Source organism: Myotis daubentonii, chromosome 15 (genome assembly GCF_963259705.1).
Source record: "Myotis daubentonii chromosome 15, mMyoDau2.1, whole genome shotgun sequence".
NCBI lineage: Eukaryota > Metazoa > Chordata > Mammalia > Chiroptera > Vespertilionidae > Myotis > Myotis daubentonii.
The window spans coordinates 4,323,025-4,344,790 of NC_081854.1; the positions used below are offsets into that span (position 1 = coordinate 4,323,025).

At 44.6% G+C, this 21,766-nt stretch overlaps 1 protein-coding gene and 1 long non-coding RNA gene across 4 annotated transcripts; one reads left to right on the plus strand and one right to left on the minus strand.

The window, feature by feature from the left end:
* Positions 1 to 271: 271 nt before the first annotated feature.
* Positions 272 to 16,092, minus strand: LOC132216163 (uncharacterized). Of its 3 annotated transcripts, none has more exons than XR_009448709.1 (4): positions 15,959 to 16,092; positions 7,234 to 7,321; positions 5,379 to 5,557; positions 272 to 418 (listed from the first exon to the last, which is right to left on the minus strand). It is a non-coding gene; the product is annotated as an uncharacterized LOC132216163 (long non-coding RNA). The 3 variants fall into 3 exon arrangements; XR_009448710.1 differs by lacking the exon at positions 15,959 to 16,092 and adding an exon at positions 15,074 to 15,501; XR_009448711.1 differs by lacking the exon at positions 15,959 to 16,092 and adding an exon at positions 9,699 to 10,103.
* Positions 16,093 to 17,682: 1,590 nt separating this feature from the next.
* LOC132216152 (calmodulin-binding transcription activator 1-like) lies at positions 17,683 to 18,142 on the plus strand. The gene has a single exon (XM_059665264.1). It carries the CDS (start codon positions 17,683 to 17,685, stop codon positions 17,977 to 17,979), a length of 297 nt encoding a protein of 98 aa, XP_059521247.1. The 3' UTR covers positions 17,980 to 18,142.
* The last annotated feature ends 3,624 nt before the right edge of the window (positions 18,143 to 21,766 follow it).

Sequence of the window (21,766 nt, forward strand, 5' to 3'; positions counted from 1 at the left end):
AGTTACAACGTTCTGTGAAACCTGCACAGGACAACTATTTTTAGTGTTTTAATAATATTTTTAAAAAAATTTTGGTAACAAGTGGTATTTAGGTACATTCTTTCATGATCCTCAAATTATTTAAAATTTATTAATAGAATAGGACTTTTTAAGTTGTATATCGTCAGTCACGACTGACAAGGTCTGGACGGAAAGTATAGTGTCAGTCACCAGTGACTGACATGGCGCTTAATGTGTTAAAGCTGGAAGGGTTTGGGATAGAAGAAGCTGGGCTGGGCTGCTTTGGCTCACTGAGAAGTGAGAGAAAAGAGGGCCTTACGGACTGGTTCAAAAGGTTAGCCTGGGATGAGTTGTGGCTGCTTGTTGCTCCCCTCCTTGAAAGTCTTGTGGGGTCCTTTAGAATTTAGGAGATGCATGCCTGAGAGGGAAGAAGTGGGGGAGAACAATGTGATTTTTGAATGCAAAGACCTAAACAATTTTTTAAGCTTATAGTCTCTGAAAGTAAATTTGGAAAATTGAAAAAGTTCTCTATACTGTGCCACAAATAATTTTTAACACTTATAAATGTACTATTCAATTAACACTAGATTGCCCAAGGAAGTCATTTTGACTGCTTTTTAATTTCAATTAGAAAAACAATGATGTATATAATGACAGAATTTCTTAGAATTTGGTGACTTTTTATACAACATATAAATGCGTTTATTAGTAATTGTAGTTACCTCCCCCTCCTTCATTTCTGGTATATATATATGTGTTATACCTATATTGCCCAAAAGCAGTCATTTTGACTGCTTGGGAAATTATGACTCTTATTATTGAAATTGAGTAAATTTCTTATATGACCAGTTCGGCTGTGTATTGAGATAACAGTTTTCATTTTTTTTCGATTACCGTCACATGATAACATACAAGTACATGATAAATTGTCGATACTTGATAAGTTGCAGTTGCTGAATTAGCTAAACTAGTACTTGTTATTCGAATCTTTATGCAGTGATACTTGTTCTAATAAGTTGTTTATTTTATTTCTTTTGCGCCCTAAATTCATGAAAGAAATGTCGAATAGAAGTGAGTTATTGGAAAAGCTAAGGAACATAAGTGAAGAGTGCTCCGATATTATTCTTTCACAATGCAGTCATTTTGACTGCTTTTGGGCAATAGGTATATACAAAATTTCGGTCTTTCTAGTGTTAAGTCCAAATTTTAAAAAAATCATTAATTTAAAATTTAGAATTTCTAAAGGTGATCAGTTTGAGAATCCCTTGATCAGGCATTCATTGTTCTTACACTGAGAAATAACATTTTCTTGTTCCAGAGTCTAGAATTTTCATAACATTGGGAGGGTCTTTATACAACCATCATAATTCAGTAAGTATGACAGAATGGTTCGTCAGAATATATATATGCGCTTGGTTTTTTTAGAGAGAAAAACATGGATGTGAGAGAGACACAATGAATGGTTGCCGCCCAAACGAACCTGGGGATCAACCTGCAGCCCAGGAATGTGTCCTTGACCAGGGCTCTACATACATCTTCTGATGTTTTTTGTCAAAGACTCCTTACCTGGACCAGTGACATGATTTTTATTCTGTTATAGGCTGAAGTATCAGGCCAGGAACATTTATAGAAAGTAAATCTCAGCTCGATTGGAGTTGTTTCATTTTCTGGTACTCTGGTGAGGAACACTGAGGTGGTACAGCAATGAAAATGATACATAAGTTGATTTTCAGGGGGTTACTGGAAAAAAAGATAAGGCAGACATTGTCCCTAGTATTTGGGGGCATTCCATTTTGTCCAGTTTTCTTTCTCTGATGTGATCTCTTACAAGGCCATCAAACAGACAGAAGAAATGTTATTAGTAATAGTTTTTAGATTTTGTTGACCTGCTTAAGACTAAAGCATTTTTAATATAGTTTCAGAGAACTTCTAAGGATGTACATTAAGTTGCTTATTTCCTTATAGGCAATTAGTTTAAATAGAATGGTGTCATATAAAGCCTGGGAGTTAAGGTTTTTTTGTTTCTAATATATTTTTATTGATTTCAGAGAGGAAGGGAGAGAGAAAGAGAGATAAAAACATCAATGATGAGAGAGAATCATTGGTCAGCTGCCTCCTGCATACCCCCCACTGGGGATCAAGCCCGCAACCCAGGCATGTGCCCTTGACTGGAATTGAACCTGGGACCATTCAGTCGGCACGTGGACATTCTATCCACTGAGCCAAACCAGCTAGGGCTAGGGAGTTAAGTTTTTATAGAAGGACAGATCTGGAAGGAACCCACATATATGGAGGTAAGAAATCAAGGGGCCCCCCTTAACCAGTTTGGATCAGTGGATAGAGTGTCAGCCTGCGAACTGAAGGGTTCCAGGTTCAATTCTGGTCAAGGGCATGTACCTTGGTTGCGGGCACATCCCCAGTAGGGGGTGTGCAGGAGGCAGCTGATCGATGTTTCTCTCTCATCGATGTTTCTAACTCTCCCTTTCCCTTCCTCTCTGTAAAAAATCAATAAAAAATATATTTAAAAAATCAATAAAAATTTTTTAAAAAAGAAATCAAGGGTCCTCTCTCTGCCCCATCATAGCCAGATAAATCTATTCTACCGCATGCTGGTCTCTCCCCACACTGAACAGTTTAGAGATCAGAATATTGGTTGCTTGCTGCTCCCATCTCTCTAGTGCTGGTGTTATAAATGTTCAAAACTTAAAAGTATGTAAATGGGAGCAAAGACCAGTTTTGGTGCCTTTTCATCTTTCTCATTAAAACCTGTGCTTTAAGAATCATCTTGTCCAGCAGTTTGTTTTCCATTCCTGTAGATCCAGGTGTGGGTCAAGGTCCAAAACAGTAAATATACATTATTAAATGGGTTGCAACAAATTAATTGACATGTCCATACCCTTATGATCTACTCTCAGCAAATCTAAAGTGTACGATCCATTATTATCTATATCATCATACAATAAATCGGAATTCCACAACTAAGTCATTCTGCATAACTGAAACATGCTGACATTTGATCATCATCTCCGCATTACCCCCAGTCTGAGGCAACTACCACTGTCCCCTCTGCTTTTATGAGATACATTTGTCTTTATGTCTTGGCTTATTTTAATTAACATAATATTCTATAGATCCACCCGTTTTACGATATGATTTTCTTTTCCCAAGGCTACATTTTGTGTATGTGTGTATGCGATACAAGTATACTTTAATTCAAGTCACCAGGAAAACTGTAGTGATGCACCAATCCATCCTTTTGTTTTCTACAATATTTGAAAGTTTTCAAATAACAATGAATATCAGTAAGACTCCGCTAGAAAAAGTTGTATTTCTGCTATTTTTGCACAAAATCTGTAGGCTGTAAATCTATCCTACAAAAAATAAAACCCTTAATTTCTAAATAAAGGAATAACGAAGTTTTAAAATATGAGCTATAAAATAAACATTTCAAATTAAAGTATACCTTGAGTAACAGACATGTTGAGGAAAAGCAGATGAAAAACATAAGAAATACTTTTTGTTTGAGGTAAATTTAAACTGAAGGACCAAACATTTTCCTAAATATGGGTGCTTAATAATTCTGTAACAGTCTTACCAAGGGAGTACATTGGAGCATGATGGGTCAGCACTTCTGAACATAAAAGGACAAATTTGAAAAAGGTGAAAACATAGGACACAGTCCCAGGCAGCTTTGGACTGAACAAGACAAAATTATAAAATGACAGTGATAAAGAAATGAGGTTAAGTGGTGAACACTATTATATGATGTATTATAGAATTGTACACCTAAAACCTATGTAATTTTATTAACCAATGTCACCCCAATTAATTCAGTAAAGAAGAATTACAAGTGTAGGATTCCATGTTCTATTCTAATTTCAATTTGGAAAGTGCCAGAAATAAAACTTTTTTTGTTGTTGCTATTAATCCTCACCCAAATATATTTTCTCCATTGATTTCTAGAGAGTGAAAGGGAGGGAGGGAAGGAAATATTGATGTGAGATGAGGGACACCAACAGGAGCTAACCTGTAACCCAGGTAGGTGTCCTTGACTGGGAATTGAACCTGCCACCTTTTAGTGGTGCCCAGACAGGCACTCTTAACTACTGAGTCACCCCAGGTTGGGCAAACTTACATAGGAAATGGTGAAATAAAAATAATTAAAAACTGGAATTTAAAAAATCAATAATGGGGACTACCCAACCGGTGTGGCATCAATCTATAAACTAGGACATCACTTTGATTACCGGTCAGGGTATATATGCTTGTGTTGCCTGCTCGGTCCTCAGTGTGGGGCCTGCAAGAAGCCACCAATCAATGATTCTTTCATCATTAATGTTTCTATGTCTACCTCTCCTGCTCCCTTCCTCTCTGAAATCAATAATAAAAATATGATTTACTCAACCAAGAAGAATTAAAAAAAAAAAAAACATGAATATGCCAATCTACTGAAGAAATTGAAACAGCGACCAAAAATCTTCCAGCAAACAAAAGCCCTGGTCCAGACACCTTTACAGGGGAGTTCTACCAAGCATTCAAAGAACAACTAAAACCTATCCTCCTCAGACTATTCCAAAAAAGTCAAGAGGAAGGCATACTTCCAAGCTCTTTCTATGAAGCCAGCATTACCCTAATCCCAAAACCAGGTAAAGACCACAAAAAAACTATAGGCCAATATCCTTGATGAACATAGATGCTATAATTCTCAACAAAATTCTAGCAAATCGGATTCAGCAATACATTAGAAAGATCATAACACCATGACCACAAGTGGGATTTATTCCAGGGATGCAAGGATGGTACATTATCTGCAAATCAATAAATGTGATACATCACATAAACAGAGATAAAAATCACCTATCAATTGATGGAGAAAAAAAGGTTGGGCAAAAGATAAAGAAATCTTAATGCCCAGGAAGGTTGTACAGACACAGATGGAGAGGGATACTTGGTTGTCAGTGTGGTCCTGGGTGTGAAAATGTTTCAAGTACAAATAAAGGATGAGCCATAATGAACACAGGGACAGAGTGGGGGAGGGAGATGAATGAAGCTAGGAGGACAGTGCATCATCAGCTGGGACACAGGGATTGTAGGGTATTTGGGGTAATGGCTTCAGGATTATGGGGAAGCTGTGGACAGCTGGTGAGTGCATTTAAGGGTGTTTAGACATAAAGAACATAAGAAATGGCTGAAGTCACTGGAATGGGGAATGGGGAGGACAGGTAAAGGGGAAAAGGAGGATGTGGTTGATGGAGGTTCTGGGGGTGATAGAAGGTCAGGTGGGCTGGGCGGGCTCTGGAGTCAGGACGACAGGAGTTCCTTAAGATCAGATGTCTAAGGCACAGGATGTTGAGTCTGCACCATCGGCATTGACTCACCTCTAACAGATAAACATGGCTGAGACCAGAGTTCAGGGAGCCGAGAACATAGTCTGACTGTGTTCTGTTCCTTCCAGGGTTTTTCACAGCCTCTCCCATTTCTGCCTTGTTTTGCCCACACCTTCAGAAATGCTGATGACAGAGCAGACTAGACATGAGGGACTGGCCACTCAGAATCACTGTAATACAGACACATCAGGCCCCACTGATATCCAGATTCTGGTTTAAACTTCAGCCCGAACATGGAGGGCACAGAGCTCAGAGGCCCCAGAATTCGGTCCCTCTGCCTAAATGGGCTAGAAACCCAAACAGAGTGCCGTCAGTTCCGTTTCTGTAGAAAAGGACTCGTACCAAGAAACTGCCCTGTCGTGGCCCCATTTGCTGAATCTCCCTTCTCAACTCGGAACAGTTACTGGGGTTCCTTTACCTGTGTGTCCTGAGCTGACATTCTCAACTTCCTGATGATCAGACTCAAGACTCTAGATAAAGGACTTAAGGAATTTTTCGTGATTTTCTGTCTTTCTGTTTAAAACCTGTACTTTCAGGGCAACACACAACACCCTGGTAGTTCACTGGTAGTGAAAATTCCCTAAGATCCACTAATCCACCCCTTTTCTTTGTGTCTCTTAATTTCCTCTACATTTGGTTGTCATCACATCTAATATTTTTGTTGTTGATAATCCTCACCCAGATATTTCCCATTGATTTTTTTTTTTTTTTTAAAGAAAGAGTGGAAGGGAGGGAAGAGACAAACATCAATGTGAGAAAGATACATTGATTGGTTGCCTCCCGTACATGCCCTGACCAGGGCCGGGGATTGAGCCTGCAACTGAGGTACATGCCCTAGGCCAGAATTGAACCCAGGACCCTACAGTCCACAGGCCAATGCTCAATCCACTTGAGCCAACTAGCTAGGGCCCAGCATTATTTTTATGATTAGTGATAATGAAAGAAGAAACAAAGAGAATCTATGCTTTCAGGAAAGCAAGCCCAGCACCTAAATTCTCACGTGAATTGGGGGCCACATAGTAATCAATTTCCTGGGTATTCTGAAGACTACAATGCCCAGGACACAGTGCAGCCGCACACAGCTGGCAGCACATAGTAGATGCTCAATAAATACTGCTTTCACGAAGGAACATCCTACCAAGACCAGTCCAAATATGCAGACCCTTACCAGCCACAGGGAGACCTATGACTCATCAGAAATGCTAGGGAAGATTCTAGCACAGAGGTGGGCAAACTTTTTGACTCAAGGGCCACAATGGGTTCTTAAACTGGACCGGAGGGCCGGAACAAAAGCATGGACGGAGTGTTTGTGTGAACTAATATAAATTCAAAGTAAACATCATTACATAAAAGGGTACGGTCTTTTTTTTTTTTTTAGTTTTATTCATTTCAAACGGGCCAGATCCGGCCCGCGGGCCGTAGTTTGTCCACGGCTGTTAGCAGCAGAGAACCCTTAAGAGCAGCGGTTCTCGACCTGGGGGTCGAACGACCCTTTCCAGGGGTCGCCTAAGACCATCAGAAAACACATATATAATTACATATTGTTTTTGTGATTAATCACTATGCTGTAACTATGTTCAATTTTTAACAATGAAATTGGGGGTCACAACATGAGGAACTGTATTAAAGGGTCGCGGCATGAGGAAGGTTGAGAACCACTGCCTTAGAGGATAGAGGAGCTAGATCAGAGTGGAGCAGGAAGGATCTCTCTGTGACAAGAGATATTAACCTGGGCTTCTCAATCTTTCCCATTCAGGAAGAGCTTCCCACACCACATTTCAAGGTCTGGCTTTCTCAACTTCAGGACCTGTAATCTGCATCACCTGCTCCATTCATTCCCACATACCTGGGTAGATGTCTCCTGTCCTTTCACATTCCAGGGTTCTTTTCTTTCCTCCAAAAAGGTGAGCAGGTTCAATTAGAGACAATGAGACCTATTTAAGAAAAGGAGTGGGAACATGACTTTTATGGGGTAATTTTCAATCTAGTACTTTGCTCAAACAGAGGTCATTATAGAAGGTTGTAGGAAATTATTTCCCCAAACATTATTTCCTGATTGCCCCTTTTAATTCCTGGATCCTTAATTCCTCTTTCCTGCATGACTGAATCAAAAATAAGGAATGGAGGCCCTAGCCAGTTTGGCCCAGTGGATAAGACCGTTGGCCTATGAAATGGAGGATCCTGGGTTCAATTGCAGTCAAGGGCACATGCCTGGGTGTGGGCTCGATGCCCAGAAGGGAGTGTGCAGGAGGCAGCTGATCAATGATTTTTTCTCATCATTGATGTTTCTCTCTCTCCCTGTCTCTTTTCCTCTCTCAAGTCAATTAATTTTTTTTTTTTTTTTAAAGGAATGGCCTGACTGGTTTGGCTCAGTGGATAGAGCGTTGGCCTGCGGACTGAAAGGTCCCAAGTTCGATTCCGGTCAAGGGCATGTACCTTGGTTGCAGGCACATCCCCATTGGGAGGTGTGCAGGAAGCAGTTGATCGATGTTTCTCTCTCATCAATGTTTCTAACTCTCTCTCTCCCTTCCTCTCTTTAAAAAATCAATAAAATGTATTTTTTTTTTAAAAAAAAGGGAATGGAGATATAATTTTAAATGGGGGCAACAATATTTTATGTCACAATTTCTAGAATTCTCATTAATCTAGAGTGAAGGCTGCACATCATTACATAAAGGGAAGGTGAAAATCAAAAAGTGAATTTTTTCTTTATCCAAACAAACCCCTAATTATTTCCTGGAATTAACATTTGTGCTGAGTCATATGATAGAATTTTTAGCTATTTGAATATATATTAATTATATGATTGTTTTTTAATATATTTTTTATTGATTTCAGAGAGTAAGGGAGAGGGAGAGATAGAAACATAAATGATGAGAGAGAATCACTGATGGGCTGCCTCCTGCATGCCCTCTTACTGGGGATCGAGCCAGCAATCCAGGCATGTGCACTGTCCAGGAATCTGTGACCTCTTAGTTCCCAAGTCTATGCTCAACCACTGAGCCCTGCGGACAGTGCCAATTCTTGTTTTCTTTGCTGAAAATACAAAAGAGAGTGTGACATGATTGTGGAATAAAATGGAAATTTATAGGACTCAGGTTTGATTTACTAGCAAATGCTATTATCTTCATTTGAAGACAGGCGAGAATCTCCATTTTCCAGAGCAAACTACCAGCAGAGAGACACTAAAAAGAAGGGGGAGTCTTCAGATTAATATGATAGTTTATGCACATCTCAGTAAATCCGTAAAAGACCCTTATTAATGCTAACAGGGTAAATATTATCATAAAGGAGGAATCTGGCAGATAGCCCTGAACCAAATGAACATCAGCTGTCTGATGCATTCATCATTGTTTGCAAAAAAGCCAACACTCACAGCATGAATCTAATCATTAGAAAATAGTTTTGTGCAAAATTTCAAGCTAGATAACGTTGTCATACACTATATTCTAGTGCAGTGATGGTGAATCTTTTCAGCTTGGCGTGTCAGCATTTTGAAAAACCCTAACTTAACTCTGGTGCCGTGTCACATACAGACATTTTTTGACGTTTGCAACCATAGTAAAACAAAGACTTATATTTTTGATATTTATTTTATATATTTAAATGCCATTTAACAAAGAGAAATCAACCAAAAAATTGAGTTCGTGTGTCACCTCTGACACACACGTCATAGGTTCACCATCACTGTTCTAGTGTCTCTGAAATTGCAAATCTTTCTGATAGATCCTCCCTTCCCCCAACTGGTGGGCGGAGTATGATGTAACCTGCAGCCCGGAAATACCTGAGTGCCTAACCATGTACCTTATATGGACTATACATTGGACCACCAATCCACACCTGCCAAATAACCTAAGCCCTTGTCCTATATGGACAACGCAGTAAACCACCAGATCAGTGTGCGCCGAGTACACTAAGCCCCCACCCCTCCCCATTCCGCCCCTCAAAAGGCGTGCCCACCCCTGCACGTGCTGCTGTCCTCCCCTTGCCAGACAGCCGGCAGGTCCTTCTCTAATAAAGCCTGTAGTCCTGGTTTTGGCCTGTGTCTGATTTTTCCACTTTCTTTGAGCAATCAAGAAAGCAAGGCTCTCTTTTTCAGAACTTGTAGTTCTGGGCCAAATAACAATTGTGTGATTGAATGAAATTTTTAATGCCACATCAAGATGGGACCTAGCCCTAGCCGGTTTGGCTCAGTGGATAGAGCACCGCCCATAGACTGAAGAGTCCCAGGTTCGATTCCAGTCAAGGGCACATACCTCAGTTGCAGACTCTATCCCCGGCCCTGGTAAGGGTGCTTGAGAGGCAACTAACCTATGTGGATGTCTCTCCCCTTCCCTTCCACGCTCTCTAAAAATCAATAGAAAAATATCCTCGGGTGAGGTGTTAACAACAACAAAAGATGGGGCCTAAATATGAAATGTTCCTCTTCACTGATAACCCAGGCTAGAGTCCACCTCCGAATCAAGTGGGAATCTTGTTACCAACACCCCCCCATGTTGGTCTGTCAGAACCTTTTCAGTGGTTGCAGGTCATCAGTTCATGGTGGGAATCCTTTATGTCGTCGTATCAGAAGACAGCAGGGACAGCATGGAGAAAAGCTCTGAGATGAGAAAGGAGCATCCTTAAAGAGCTGGCTTTGATCTCACTCATATGTGAGTAGACCCAGAGACAAGGAAGCGTGGAACAGAGTGCAGAACTCCAGAGGGAAGGCAGGGAAGGGTGGGTGGGTGGGAGGCAATAAAAAGACCTTGTATGAATATGTGCATAACCCATAGACAGACAATAGGGGGGCTGAGGGATTGGGGCGGGGGATGGGCTGGAGGAGGGGCCAGAGCGGGGGAGGTAAAGGGGATATGTAATACTTTCAACAATAAAGACTTTTTTGTTAAAAAGTAGTCAACAGATTTGTTTATAGGGCTATCAGAGTAAAGAGGTAAATGTGTGCAGCTTCTAAATCCACCAATTGGAGGAGGAAAAGCAGACACAGCCTGTGACCCTGGACAGAACATTTACCTGCTGTGGGATGAAGCGAGGATCTGGCCCGATTCCCCCTCCCTGTCAATGGAAAGGTGTCCGCCTGGCCAGCAGCCACAAGAAGCAGAGTAGTTCATACCCAAGTGTTTCTCATGACCTTGATGGCTAACAAGCCTCCCCAGACTGTCCTTGGACTGCAACCAGGCTGTGCCCAGCAGGCCTCCCACCCTTGCCCTCTCCCCTCTGCTTAGGTGAGGCCTAGCTGACTAGACACTGGCCATACAGAAACTCATCCGTCAGCCACCATTGCCACCAGGTCTTCCCCAGGTGTTAGTGATAAAGGCTTGGTCTCTCCCTCCGGGGTCCCCCTAGGGCAGTGGTTCTCAACCTTGGCTGCACATTAGAATCACCTGGGAATCTCTTTAAAATCCTGATTTCTGGGCCTCACCCTCCGGAAATTGTTTCTTTGTTACTAATGTTGTAGCCCCACCCCATAACAAACAGAATTTCCGGAGGATGAAGCCTAGAAATCAGTATTTTAAAAGGATTCCCAGGTGATTCTAATGTGCAGCCAGGGTTGAGAACCACTGCCCTCGTGGATTTCTAGGACTAGCAGAGAACAGCAGGGTGCTCCCTGGTTGGAGCTCCCACAGCACACCCGAGACGCAGCCATGTGGTCCTGGTCCTGCTGTGGGTTGTTTTCTAAGGAGTGGAGTCTGCATCTTGAGAATGTGCCCCCAAAGGTGTCTGCACTGCCCTTTCATCTGCTTCCACCACACTCAGTCACATGGACCTGGAATGCTCAAAGGGCCAGCCCTCCTGTCCTGTCACAGGAGTCAGGAACAGTGAGCTCCCACATGGAGACCACACAGGAGTTTCCCCTTGCCTGTCCTGCGAGAGGGGGGCCGCCACACATTGAGCTATAGTACCAGCATGTGGGCTGTGCTCCTGCCCCTTCAAATCCAGGCAGAGCAACTTGTCACCTCCCTGAAGGGCTGTGCTCAATTCTCGCAAATATGTTCAGAGCCCTCGTTCATGCCCGATGCTGACCTCACCTTAGAATCACCTCATTAAACATTGAGGCCAAACCCAGACCAACAGACTGTGGGGAAGGGCGCAGGTGATGATGGGACATTTATTGTGAACCCAGCTGTCGAGCACGGCTAGAAGCTGCATCTCAATGTTCAATGTGCATATACATCCCTTCGTGCTCCAGCCCCACTGGGAGACCCCAATTCCCCTGTTCAGCAATGGGGCCCATGACTGGCAACTCTAGCCTAGCAAGTTCCCCGTTGGTGGCTGTGGCTCCCCAAGACTTCTTGTTAGCGCCACATCAGGGAAAGCCCGTTCCAAGCCCTCGCACCACCATCTCATCTCACACAACCAGCATCTGTGGAGATCCCCGTAAAGGGGTTACTGCTTGCTGTCAGTTCCCAGTAAAGGCCACAATCACTACCCTAAAGGCGCACGTGCCTTGCTGGCACTGGAAGGTTTATAAAAGGCTAGTCAAGGCAGTAACACCTGAGCAGGTCTCTCTGGCAAACGAGGATACACACATTCACCAGTGCATGCTTACTGAGCAGCTAGGATGGGCTCACAAGCAGGTTATGGTCACTGTGATGGGAACCTCCCCCATATTACCTGAGTTAATCCTCACAATACCCTGGGGGGTGGGCACCAGGAGTCCCATAGTAACCATGAGCACCAAGATGCTGGCCCTGCCTTTCTCTCACCTTCTGTTTCCCTATATTGGGTTTTGTTGTTCTTAACCCTCACTTGAGGATATTTTTCCATTGATTTTTTTCCCGGGAGGGGGATGTGGAAAAGGGAGAGACATTAATTGTTTACCTCCTAAAAGCACCCAGACTGGGCAGGGGATGGAACCTGTGACCCTTCAGTGCATGGCTGACTGAGCCACACCAGTCAGGGCCCTATCATTGATTTTTGATGTCTGTATACAATAGGAGCTAAATAAGAACAGGGATACAGAAAAGAGGAGTAGCTGAGAAGTTCAGAGTTGTCATTGTGTTTACATTTACATTTATTGTAACAGGACAGGACATGTTTAAACAAGTAAGAGCCAGTTTTCCCAACTGGAAGTACTTTTTACACTCCCATCAGCAATGCAGGGTCACTGAAATTCCTCACGTGCTCACTAAAATGTGGTGTTACAGGGTTTGTTTTTAAATTAGCTTTTCTAGAACGCAGAAAGTAGCATCTCACTATTGTTTCCCTGGTGTCCAGAAGGAATGGAGAAACAACTGTATATAGACTATATAAAGAAAAATGTATATGAATGTGATTCAGTCTTCAAAACAGATGGACATCCTTCCATTGGGGACAACATAGACAAATCTGGAGGACATTATGCTAAACAGAACAACCCAAAACAGAAAGCCAAATACCGTATTATCTCACTTAAACGTGGACCTATTAAGTCGCACTCATAAATGCAGAGTACAGTTGTGATTGCCAGAAGCTGGCTGTGGGAGAAATGGGAGATGTTGGTCAAGAAATACAAGATTCTCCCTGGCCGGTTTGGCTCAGGAGATGGAGCATTGGCCTGCGGACTGAAAGGTCCCGGGTTTGATTCCATCAAGGGCATGTACCTTGGTTGCAGGCACATCCCCAGTAGGAGGTGTGCAGGAGGCAGCTGATGAATGTTTCTCTCTCACTGATGTTTCTAACTCTCTATCCTTCTCCCTTCCTCTCTGTAAAAAATCAATAAAATATATTTTTAAAAAAAAGAAATACAAGATTCAGTTATGCAGGAGCAATAAATTCTAGAGCTCTAAACTACAGCATGGGGACTCTAGCTAATTTTAGTGGATATTATACTTGCCACTGGCTAAGAGAGTACATCTTCAATGTCCTCACCACACACACAAATGCTAACCATGGGAGTTAATGGCATGATCATTAGCAAGTTTGTTGTAATCATTTCATAATGTATACATATAATTACTTTTCTGTAATGTGAGCAATTACTGGATCTGCAGCAATGCAAAACCAGATTCTGGGTGAAGGTTCTTGAATCAAAGAATTTAAAGAAAAAGATAACAGTTAAGATACCAAAATCTAGTCCTTTGAATGTTTGGATCCTGGATGACTTGCCCTTCTCCCTCTGACATGGAGGCAGACTCAGCTCTGCTGTCGGTCTGCCAGTGTGCCCAGGGCATGCCCAAACCCCAAACTACCTGGTGCCGGGGAGACAGCCCCTAGGAGCCCTACCCAATGTCCCCATAGTGATCCAAGTAGGAGAGACCCAGACTGACTCTATGGCTTCGGGTAGAGCATGGACAAGGCCAGGTGAAGCCACGACCCTTCAATGCAAAGCTCCTGGAATAAGCAGCCTCTACTTCAGTTAAGGGCTTACAGGTGGGCACAGCATTGACATGATTCTGTGGGTCTTTATCTTGCAATGTTAAAGGCTCTTCTGCCCTGGATGGTGTGCTCCATGGTTAGAGCATTGGCCTAACCATGCACCAAAGGGTCTCAGATTTGATTCCCAGTCAAGGGCACGTACCTGAGTTGCAGGTTCAATCCTGGGCCCTGTCCATCCCCCAAAGAAAGAAATATCCTCCATGATAAAAATCACTGCCCATTCTCTTCCCACAAAGAAAAGATGTCACAGCCCCCAAAATAATCTTGTTTTTTGTTAATAGCTTTTTTGCCCCACCCTCTGGCTATAAATCCATCTTTTTTGGGGGGGAGGGGGACCGAGGATATTTTTCCATTTATTTTAAAGAGAGAGTGGAAGGGAGGGGGAGAGAGAGAAATGTGAGAGAGACACATTGATTGGCTGCCTCACACACACACCCCAACCAGGTCCAGGAATCGAGCCCTTGACCAAAATCGAACCCGGGACCCTGCAGTCCTCGGGCTGATGCTCTATCCACTGGGCCAAACCAGTTAGAGTTCAGTTTGGGTTTTAAGAACAAAAACGACATGAAAGGCGGTCTCTGTGGACCGAAAGCAGAGAAACCAAGAAGGGCGCGCCCTGGGCCATTTCAAACCGCAAGGGAAGCGCAGGGTCCCCCGGCGAGGCCAGAATATAGCTGGGGGGCGCCGACTGCGGGGGGTTTAAGGTTCAGGTCAAACCCCAGACCCCGCAGGGCATGGAAGAGGTACGGAGGTTTAAACTAGAAAAACGGAAACTCACGCTCTAAATACAGCGCCACCTCCCCTCCTGGCTCTCGTTTCCGGTGCTAGGAAACGGCCCCGGAAGCGAGGGGCGAATTCCGGGGGCGGGACCTGATTAGAGGGTGCGCATGCGCTGTGAGGGTTAAAAAGCGGGGAGGGAGGGCACAGGGGTAAGTTGGTGCGACAGGGGGCGAGACCTGGGGAGGCCGGCACATGCAGTGACCACCAGTAAGGGACTAACCAGGTGGAGGGGCGGAACTGAGGCGAGAGTACCTGGCTTCACGCCCAAGGTTTCCTTTCTGTGGTTGGCAATATGCTCCTGTTTTTCTCACTGACACCCCGCAAAACAGCATTTTCTTTCCTACACCCCAATCAGCAGAGAGGCCAAGACCCAACAAGGCTGAGTTCTGGAGGCTTGAATAGGAATAGGACCTGGAATGTGAGATGCTGAGGATTAAGGCATGTGATAATGACGTCACTAAGCATTGCTTTAAGGGAAAAAACTTCAAAAATTGTAATAAAATGCATTTTAAAAATAATTGTTCTATCCCACACTTGAAATCACTTACCTTCAAATATCTTTGAGATAAACTTGTTCACATCATCGTAGGCTTAGGTCAATAATATCTAAGTATACCCTGGCTAGGGTAGCTCAGTTGGTTGGGCATTCTCCCATGCACCAAAAGGCGGCTGGTTCCATTCCCATGAGGCCATGTGCCCAGGTTGAGGGCTGGATCTCTGATAGGGATGTGCAGGAGGCAGCCAATCACATATCTGTTTCTCTCTCTGTGTCTCCCTCTCTCTCTAAAAATCAACTTAAAAAAATCTAAATATAATGTACTTTCTATTGAATTATATGCTGCTTCTGAGAGCAATTAGTGTATTTTTATTTTAAAATAGTATCTTTTAAATAGCTCTATTTTTGTTTTCTATTTTTTGAATATTCTATCAGGTGCAGATAACAAAGCCTGTAAAATATATAGTCTCAGGAAGACATTTGGGTTAATTTTCTCCTAAAGCAGTGGTTCTCAACCTTGGCTGCACATTAGAATCATCTGGGAATCTTTTTAAAATCCTGATTTCTGGGCCTCATCCTCCAGAAATTCTGTTTCTTTGTTACTAATGTTGTGGCCCCACCCCATAACAAAGAAACAGAATTTCTGGAGGATGAGGCCCAGAAATCAGGATTTCAGAGATTCCCAGGTGATTCTAATGTGCAGCCAAGGTTGAGAACCACTGACATAAAGAATCATTAATTTGGGCCTCGCTGGTTTGGCTGGGTGTGTGTGTGTGTGTGTGTGTGTGTGTGTCTGTGTGTGTGTGTCTCCCTCTTCCTCCCTCCCTTCCACTCTCTAAAAATTAAACGAAAAAAATATCTTACAGTGGGGATCAACAACAGACAGGAAGAAAAAAAAAAAGATACCGACAGCCCAGCCCAGTGATTGTGCACTGACCTAGGAACCAGGAGGTCACAGCTGGAGTCCCGGTCGGGGCACAGGCCCGGGTTGCCGGCTCGATCCCCAGTGTGGGGTGCGCAGGAGGCGGACGGTCCATGATTCCCTCTCAACATTGATGTCTCTCTCTCTCCCTCTCTGAAATCAATAAAAATATTTTTTTTAAAAAGTGTTTAGCAGTGAATATGGAAAGGTGAAAATATACTGTTTATCAACATACTGTGCCAAACCACATACACACACCTCACCACTTAGCGCTTAGAAAAGGCCTGTCTGCTGCCCACGCCGCAGGGGGGACCCTGGGACAGAAAACTGCCATCAGGGGCAAACAAGTGGGTCTACCCGCCCCCTTCCTTCAGATGATACTGCCCTGCTGGTGACACCTTCTCTCTATCGCGCTCCCTCTCTCACACATAAGGCGAGACCCCCAAATCAGGGGTCCTGGGAGAACACACAGCACAGCCGGGCGCCAGGCAGCAAGGCCAGTAGCTTCACCCCCGCGGGAGGCAGCGCACGCACCGGGGCCGGGACACACGCACGCTGAGCGGGCGGCCCCTCGGCCTTTTATGCCTGACACACGTGATCTGTTCCTCACACGTGATTGGAGCTGAGGCTCCCAATCTTGCTCAATTGGCTAATTTAAAGGGGTTCACCTTTGCCATTTCAAAAATGGCAGCCCCAGGGGAGCTGCAAGTCACACGGGCCAAGATGGCGCCTGCCACAGCATGAGGCCAAAATGGCGGCTGCCTAAACCCTGTTCTTTGACAGAAAAATTACTTATTCTCTCACACACACACACGCAGCCGCAGTGTTGGGACTGAACCCACACTCACCTTCAGGTCACACGCCGGCCCTGACCCAGCAGCGACGACAAAAGGCCTGAGGGGCCTTCGGACGCGAGGACAGCGGCCTCGGGAGGGGTCTGGGGACTGGGATGGGGTCGCCAGGGTCCCAGGACCAGGGAGAGGGTATGGACCCCCGGTGCCGGGTGGGGACACTGCCGCCAGGGGCCTAGTAAGCGAGGGGATGGCACAAGTCCAGTTCCCGGAAGAACTTTAATGGCGCTGGACAGGCCGAGAGTTCATGAAAGGGAAAAAACAAAACAAAACCAGAAACGACTCAAAAGTCGCCACTAGTGGACCAAAAGGCAAAAGAGCAAGGGCAGGGAGCAGCGTGGCAGCCATTTGACACAGCGGGAGGAGCCCGGTGTCCGGAGCGCCGCCTGAGGGGACTGGAGGGTTCGCGAGGAGCAGCAAACCCGGTCTGACGAGGGCGGGACGGTGACGCGCGGGTCAAACTACGACGGCAAGTCCCGCCCCGCAGCGTGGCCTCCGCGCCTCTGCTGCCCTCACCGCCCACCTTCGGACTTCATACAAAATGGCGCTGGGCCGCCAGGGGGGCGTTTCTGGGGGCGGAGCGCACGGCCCAGGGGGCGGAGCGCACGGCCCAGGGGGCGGGGTCTGGAGCTGGCCGGCTGCCACTGGTCTGAGGAAAAGCCGGTATCTGAGTGGCCCCGAACGCGGTTTAGCCACGGGGGCGTGGCCTGAGGGATCGGGCATGCGCAGGGACGAGGAGGAACCTTGAAGGAACCTGGCTGTGGAAGGAACGGGGGCAATCTCTGAGCTTCTCTGGGATTTGCTAGCAAAAACCCTTTTCCCTGGGCCCTCGGCCCCGGCGGTACCAGGTGCGCTTTCCGAGTCCCGGTCGCGAGGAGGAGGAGGAGGATGTGGCGCGCAGAGGGAAACTGGCTGCTGAAAACAAGAGGTAAGAGTGTTTCCGGAAGTGTATTCTGCGGAACCAGCACCTACTATGTTCTCAACACCGTGCCACTTTTGGAAGGTGACCCTGGAAACAGAAATAGGAGTCATGTAAAAGTCCTTTTACCGAAAAAGTTGCTTGAATGTCTGCCGAAATGTTCAAGTTTACCAGAGCACCGTTGGAACACTAATGAGATGATGATGCAACCGTCCTTTCGGGATTTCTTTTTAATAATGTGTGACCTTTCACCTTTGATCCCCTGACCTGCATTACCTTGGTAACTATTCCATTTTTTAATTTCAGTTTTTAATTTAGGTGTGTAAGCTGTAACATTTCATCTCTCAAAGTGTAACATGCCTATTTTCTCAAATAGATCCCTTTGAGCGATAAAAAAAAATTATTTGCCAGCCCAGCCTACATGGTTCAGTGATTGAGTGGTTGACTATAGACCTATGAACCAAGAGGTCACAGTTTGATTCCTGGTCAGGGCACTTTCCCACGTTGCAGGCTGGATCCCCAGTGGGGGTTGCAGCCAAATGATGTTTCTCATCACTGATGTTTTTCTCTCTCCCTCTCCAATAAAAAATATATTTTAAAAACTTATTGTCCAGATTTAGAAATGCTCCTTTATTATGCTAGTGAAGTCAGTCAAAGCAAGATAAATACCATGTTTTCACTTCTATCTAGAATCTAAAGAACAAAATAGACAAAACGGAAACAGATTCAGAAACAGAAATATGAACATTGGGAGTGGGAAGGGTTGAGGAATGGAGTGAAAGAGGTCATAGGGGTTAAAGCACAGCATAGGGTATACTGTATGTAATATAATCAGTACAGATGGTGGGTGCTGGAATTACCCATCGGTGGGAACAATTTGTAAGAATCATTGTCTAATCACTATGCTTTACACCTGAAACCAATACAAAATAATATTAAATGTATACAGTAATTGAAAAAAAAAATTGAAAATAAAGAAATGCGCCGAAACCGGTTTGGCTCAGTGGATAGAGCGTCGGCCTGCGGACTGAGAGGTCCCAGGTTCGATTCTGGTCAAGGGCATGTGCCTGGGTTGCGGGCATATCCCCAGTGGGAGGTGTGCAGGAGGCAGCTGATCGATGATTCTCTCTCATCGATGTTTCTAGCTCTCTATCTCTCTCCCTTCCTCTCTGTAAAAAATCAATAAAATATATATTTAAAAAAAAAAAGAAAGAAAAGAAATGCTCCAGTGTCTTTCACATCTGAGAGCAGCTTTGCTGCCTGCCCATTTTAAGACACAGCGCCTATCAGTTTTAAGGTGAACATTTAGAGTGATGTGAACCACTTCTGTTAGAAACAATTTGATTTCCTCTTAACAGTTGAAAAGATTTATGTAAAAAGCTATTCTTTCAGGGCAGCCAAGACTCAACAAGGCTGAATTCCAGAGCCTTTTATAGGGACTCAACAAGTGGTATGAGATGTGGAGATCTAAGGCAGGTGATAATGAGGTCAATAAACATTGCTTTAAAAAAAAACACCTCTAAAAACTTGTTATAAATTGAATTTTTAGGATAATTGTTGTTCTAAACCACACTTGGAATAAATTACCTTCAAATACCTTTGAGATGAAACTTGTTCAAATCAGGGGATATTTGAGATCTTGCTCCCAAGCATATGTTGTCATTTCCCCACAAATAAACTCTTAAATAAGCAAACAGTCGCCCTAACCGGTTTGGCTCAGTGGATAGAGTGTCGGCCTGCGGACTGAAGGGTCCCAGGTTCAGTTCCGGTCACTGGCAGGTATCTTGGTTGCGGGCACATCCCCAGTGGGGAGTGTGCAGGAGGCAGCTGAATTGATATTTCTCTCTTATTGATGTTTCTAACTCTCTATCCCTCTCACTTACTCTCTGTAGAAAATCAGAATATATAAAAAAAATTTTTTTTGAAAAAAAAAGCAAACAGTCCGGCAGTGTGGCTAAATGATAGAGCATCAATCTACGAACCAGGAAGTGACTGTTCGAATCCAGTCAAGGTCACATACCTGGGTTGTGGGCTCAATCCCCAGTGTGGGGAGTGCAGGAGGAAACATCATTGATGTTTCTATCTCTCCCTCTCCCTTCTTCTCTGAAATAAATAAAACAAAACAAAACATAAAAGCAACAACAACAAAAACCTTTTTCAAATCGTAATATAATGTAGTTAGGTCAATCATATCTAAATGCAATTTCAATTTCATTATATGTTCCTTCTGAGAACAATTACTAAGTTTACTTTTTATTTAAAAATGGTATTATTTTTACTTCTTTTTTTGTTTTCTATTTCTGAGCAATTCTTTTAAAAATATTTTATGAGCTTGAGACAGACTCAGTCATATCTTGTCCCAGGCCACCTCCTTCTTGCCATCCCAGGAAATGAAAAGGGACCCATGACCAACATACAAGTCTCTCCCTGCTGAATAAATGAGGGTGGCAATTGGAAGCAAGTAATTAAAAAATTCGTAAGCCTTATAAACTGGAGATTTGTCACTCTCATTCAACTCTGTTTAAACAATTCAGCTAATGTTGATTGAAACATAAAGCCACAAGCCAATATATCACAACTTAACCATCCACATCCCATCAGCTCCTCTCATCCAGATCAGGGTTCCCGACCTTCCCACTGCTATGTATTTCTATGATCTCTTTCTGTCTGTTTCCTCTCTCTCCACTGTTGTCCTTTCCTGTGTTTCACCTCCCTCTCCCCTGCTCCCTCTCCCCTTTTCTCTCTGTCTGTCCCTACACCTGGATTATGAAACTCCTGAATCCTATTTCACCTTCAGTTACTTTCTTCCTGGTCTTTCTGATTGTTTCCATCTCCACACACGTCACCATCTCTCTCTTCCCGCACCCGTGTCTCCTCTGCTTCCGCTGTTACAGTCTTTCCTGTTACACACAGCTGGCTGGCTCTCAATGCTCTTTCTCTCTGCTTCATCATCCCTAAACCCCTTTTCATCCCTGAGTCCCTGCATTCCATCCCCCCAGCTTTTCTCAGAACCATCCTCTCTTTTCCTTTGTTGCCCCCACTTCTGCTCACTTGGGCCCCTCTTCCTATTAGCTCCCCTTCATCTCTCTGGGTCTCCACCCTCTTCTTTTTCCACTTTGTTCCTCCCCTATATACTTTCACGAGTTACCCTCTCACTCATATTGTCGTTGTCCAGTCCCTGCCTCATCCCCTAAGGGGCCCCCTCACTGACCCTTTCTCCCTCCCACGTGTCTGTCTCCCTCGTGACCCCTCCCTGCCTGGTTCCCGCCCTCTGGCAGTCACTGCTCTGCCCCTCCCTGCGGGCAGGTGACCTGTTCTGGGGACACCGTGTTCTTTCCCCAAGTCTCACCCCATGAAGACTGCGCTTCCTGGGAATCGAGGGTCATTATTTTTGGGGAAGCAGGGTGGACATGGGGGGAATTTAAACAATTTTTATTTGAAACAAGCTGATGACACACCAGAGGCAAATCTGAAATGATCCCTTCTAGGCCCTTATTAAATGGGTGGGTGGCAGAAGGGTCTGCAGATCCCCATGTTGGGGAGCCATAGGGACTCCAAGAGCCTGGAACAGAGTGGGGAAAGGCACGCAAAGGGTTGGCCTCCACTCTAGTCATCTACTGAGACTTCAAATCTCGTGGGGTGGGAGAGCTGCCCGGGACGGGCTTGCAGCAGAAAACCCATGCAGCAGGCAGTGTGTGAAGGGCCAAAAGCAGAGAACAGACCCTCCATCTGGGCGGGAAGCAGGCTGGGGCATCCCCATGGGTGTGGACTCACCACAGTCGGAGGCACAGCAGCGAGTATTTCAACGCTGGCAGTGACCCTCAGCCTTCTCTCGTGCAAATGAACTGCTTTAAAATAAGCAGGAGACCCACGTGACTGCTACTCCTCACTAGCCGCTTCCTGGTCTCCAAGAATCTGTGCTGCTTTATGTCTTTGCTATTTTCTCCTAAACGCCAAGGGACACGACTTTTGCAACAAGGTTAAATAGCGGGCAACACAGCTTGACCCACACTAACGATGCATAGGCACTCTAACTTGCTACCGTAATCCCTG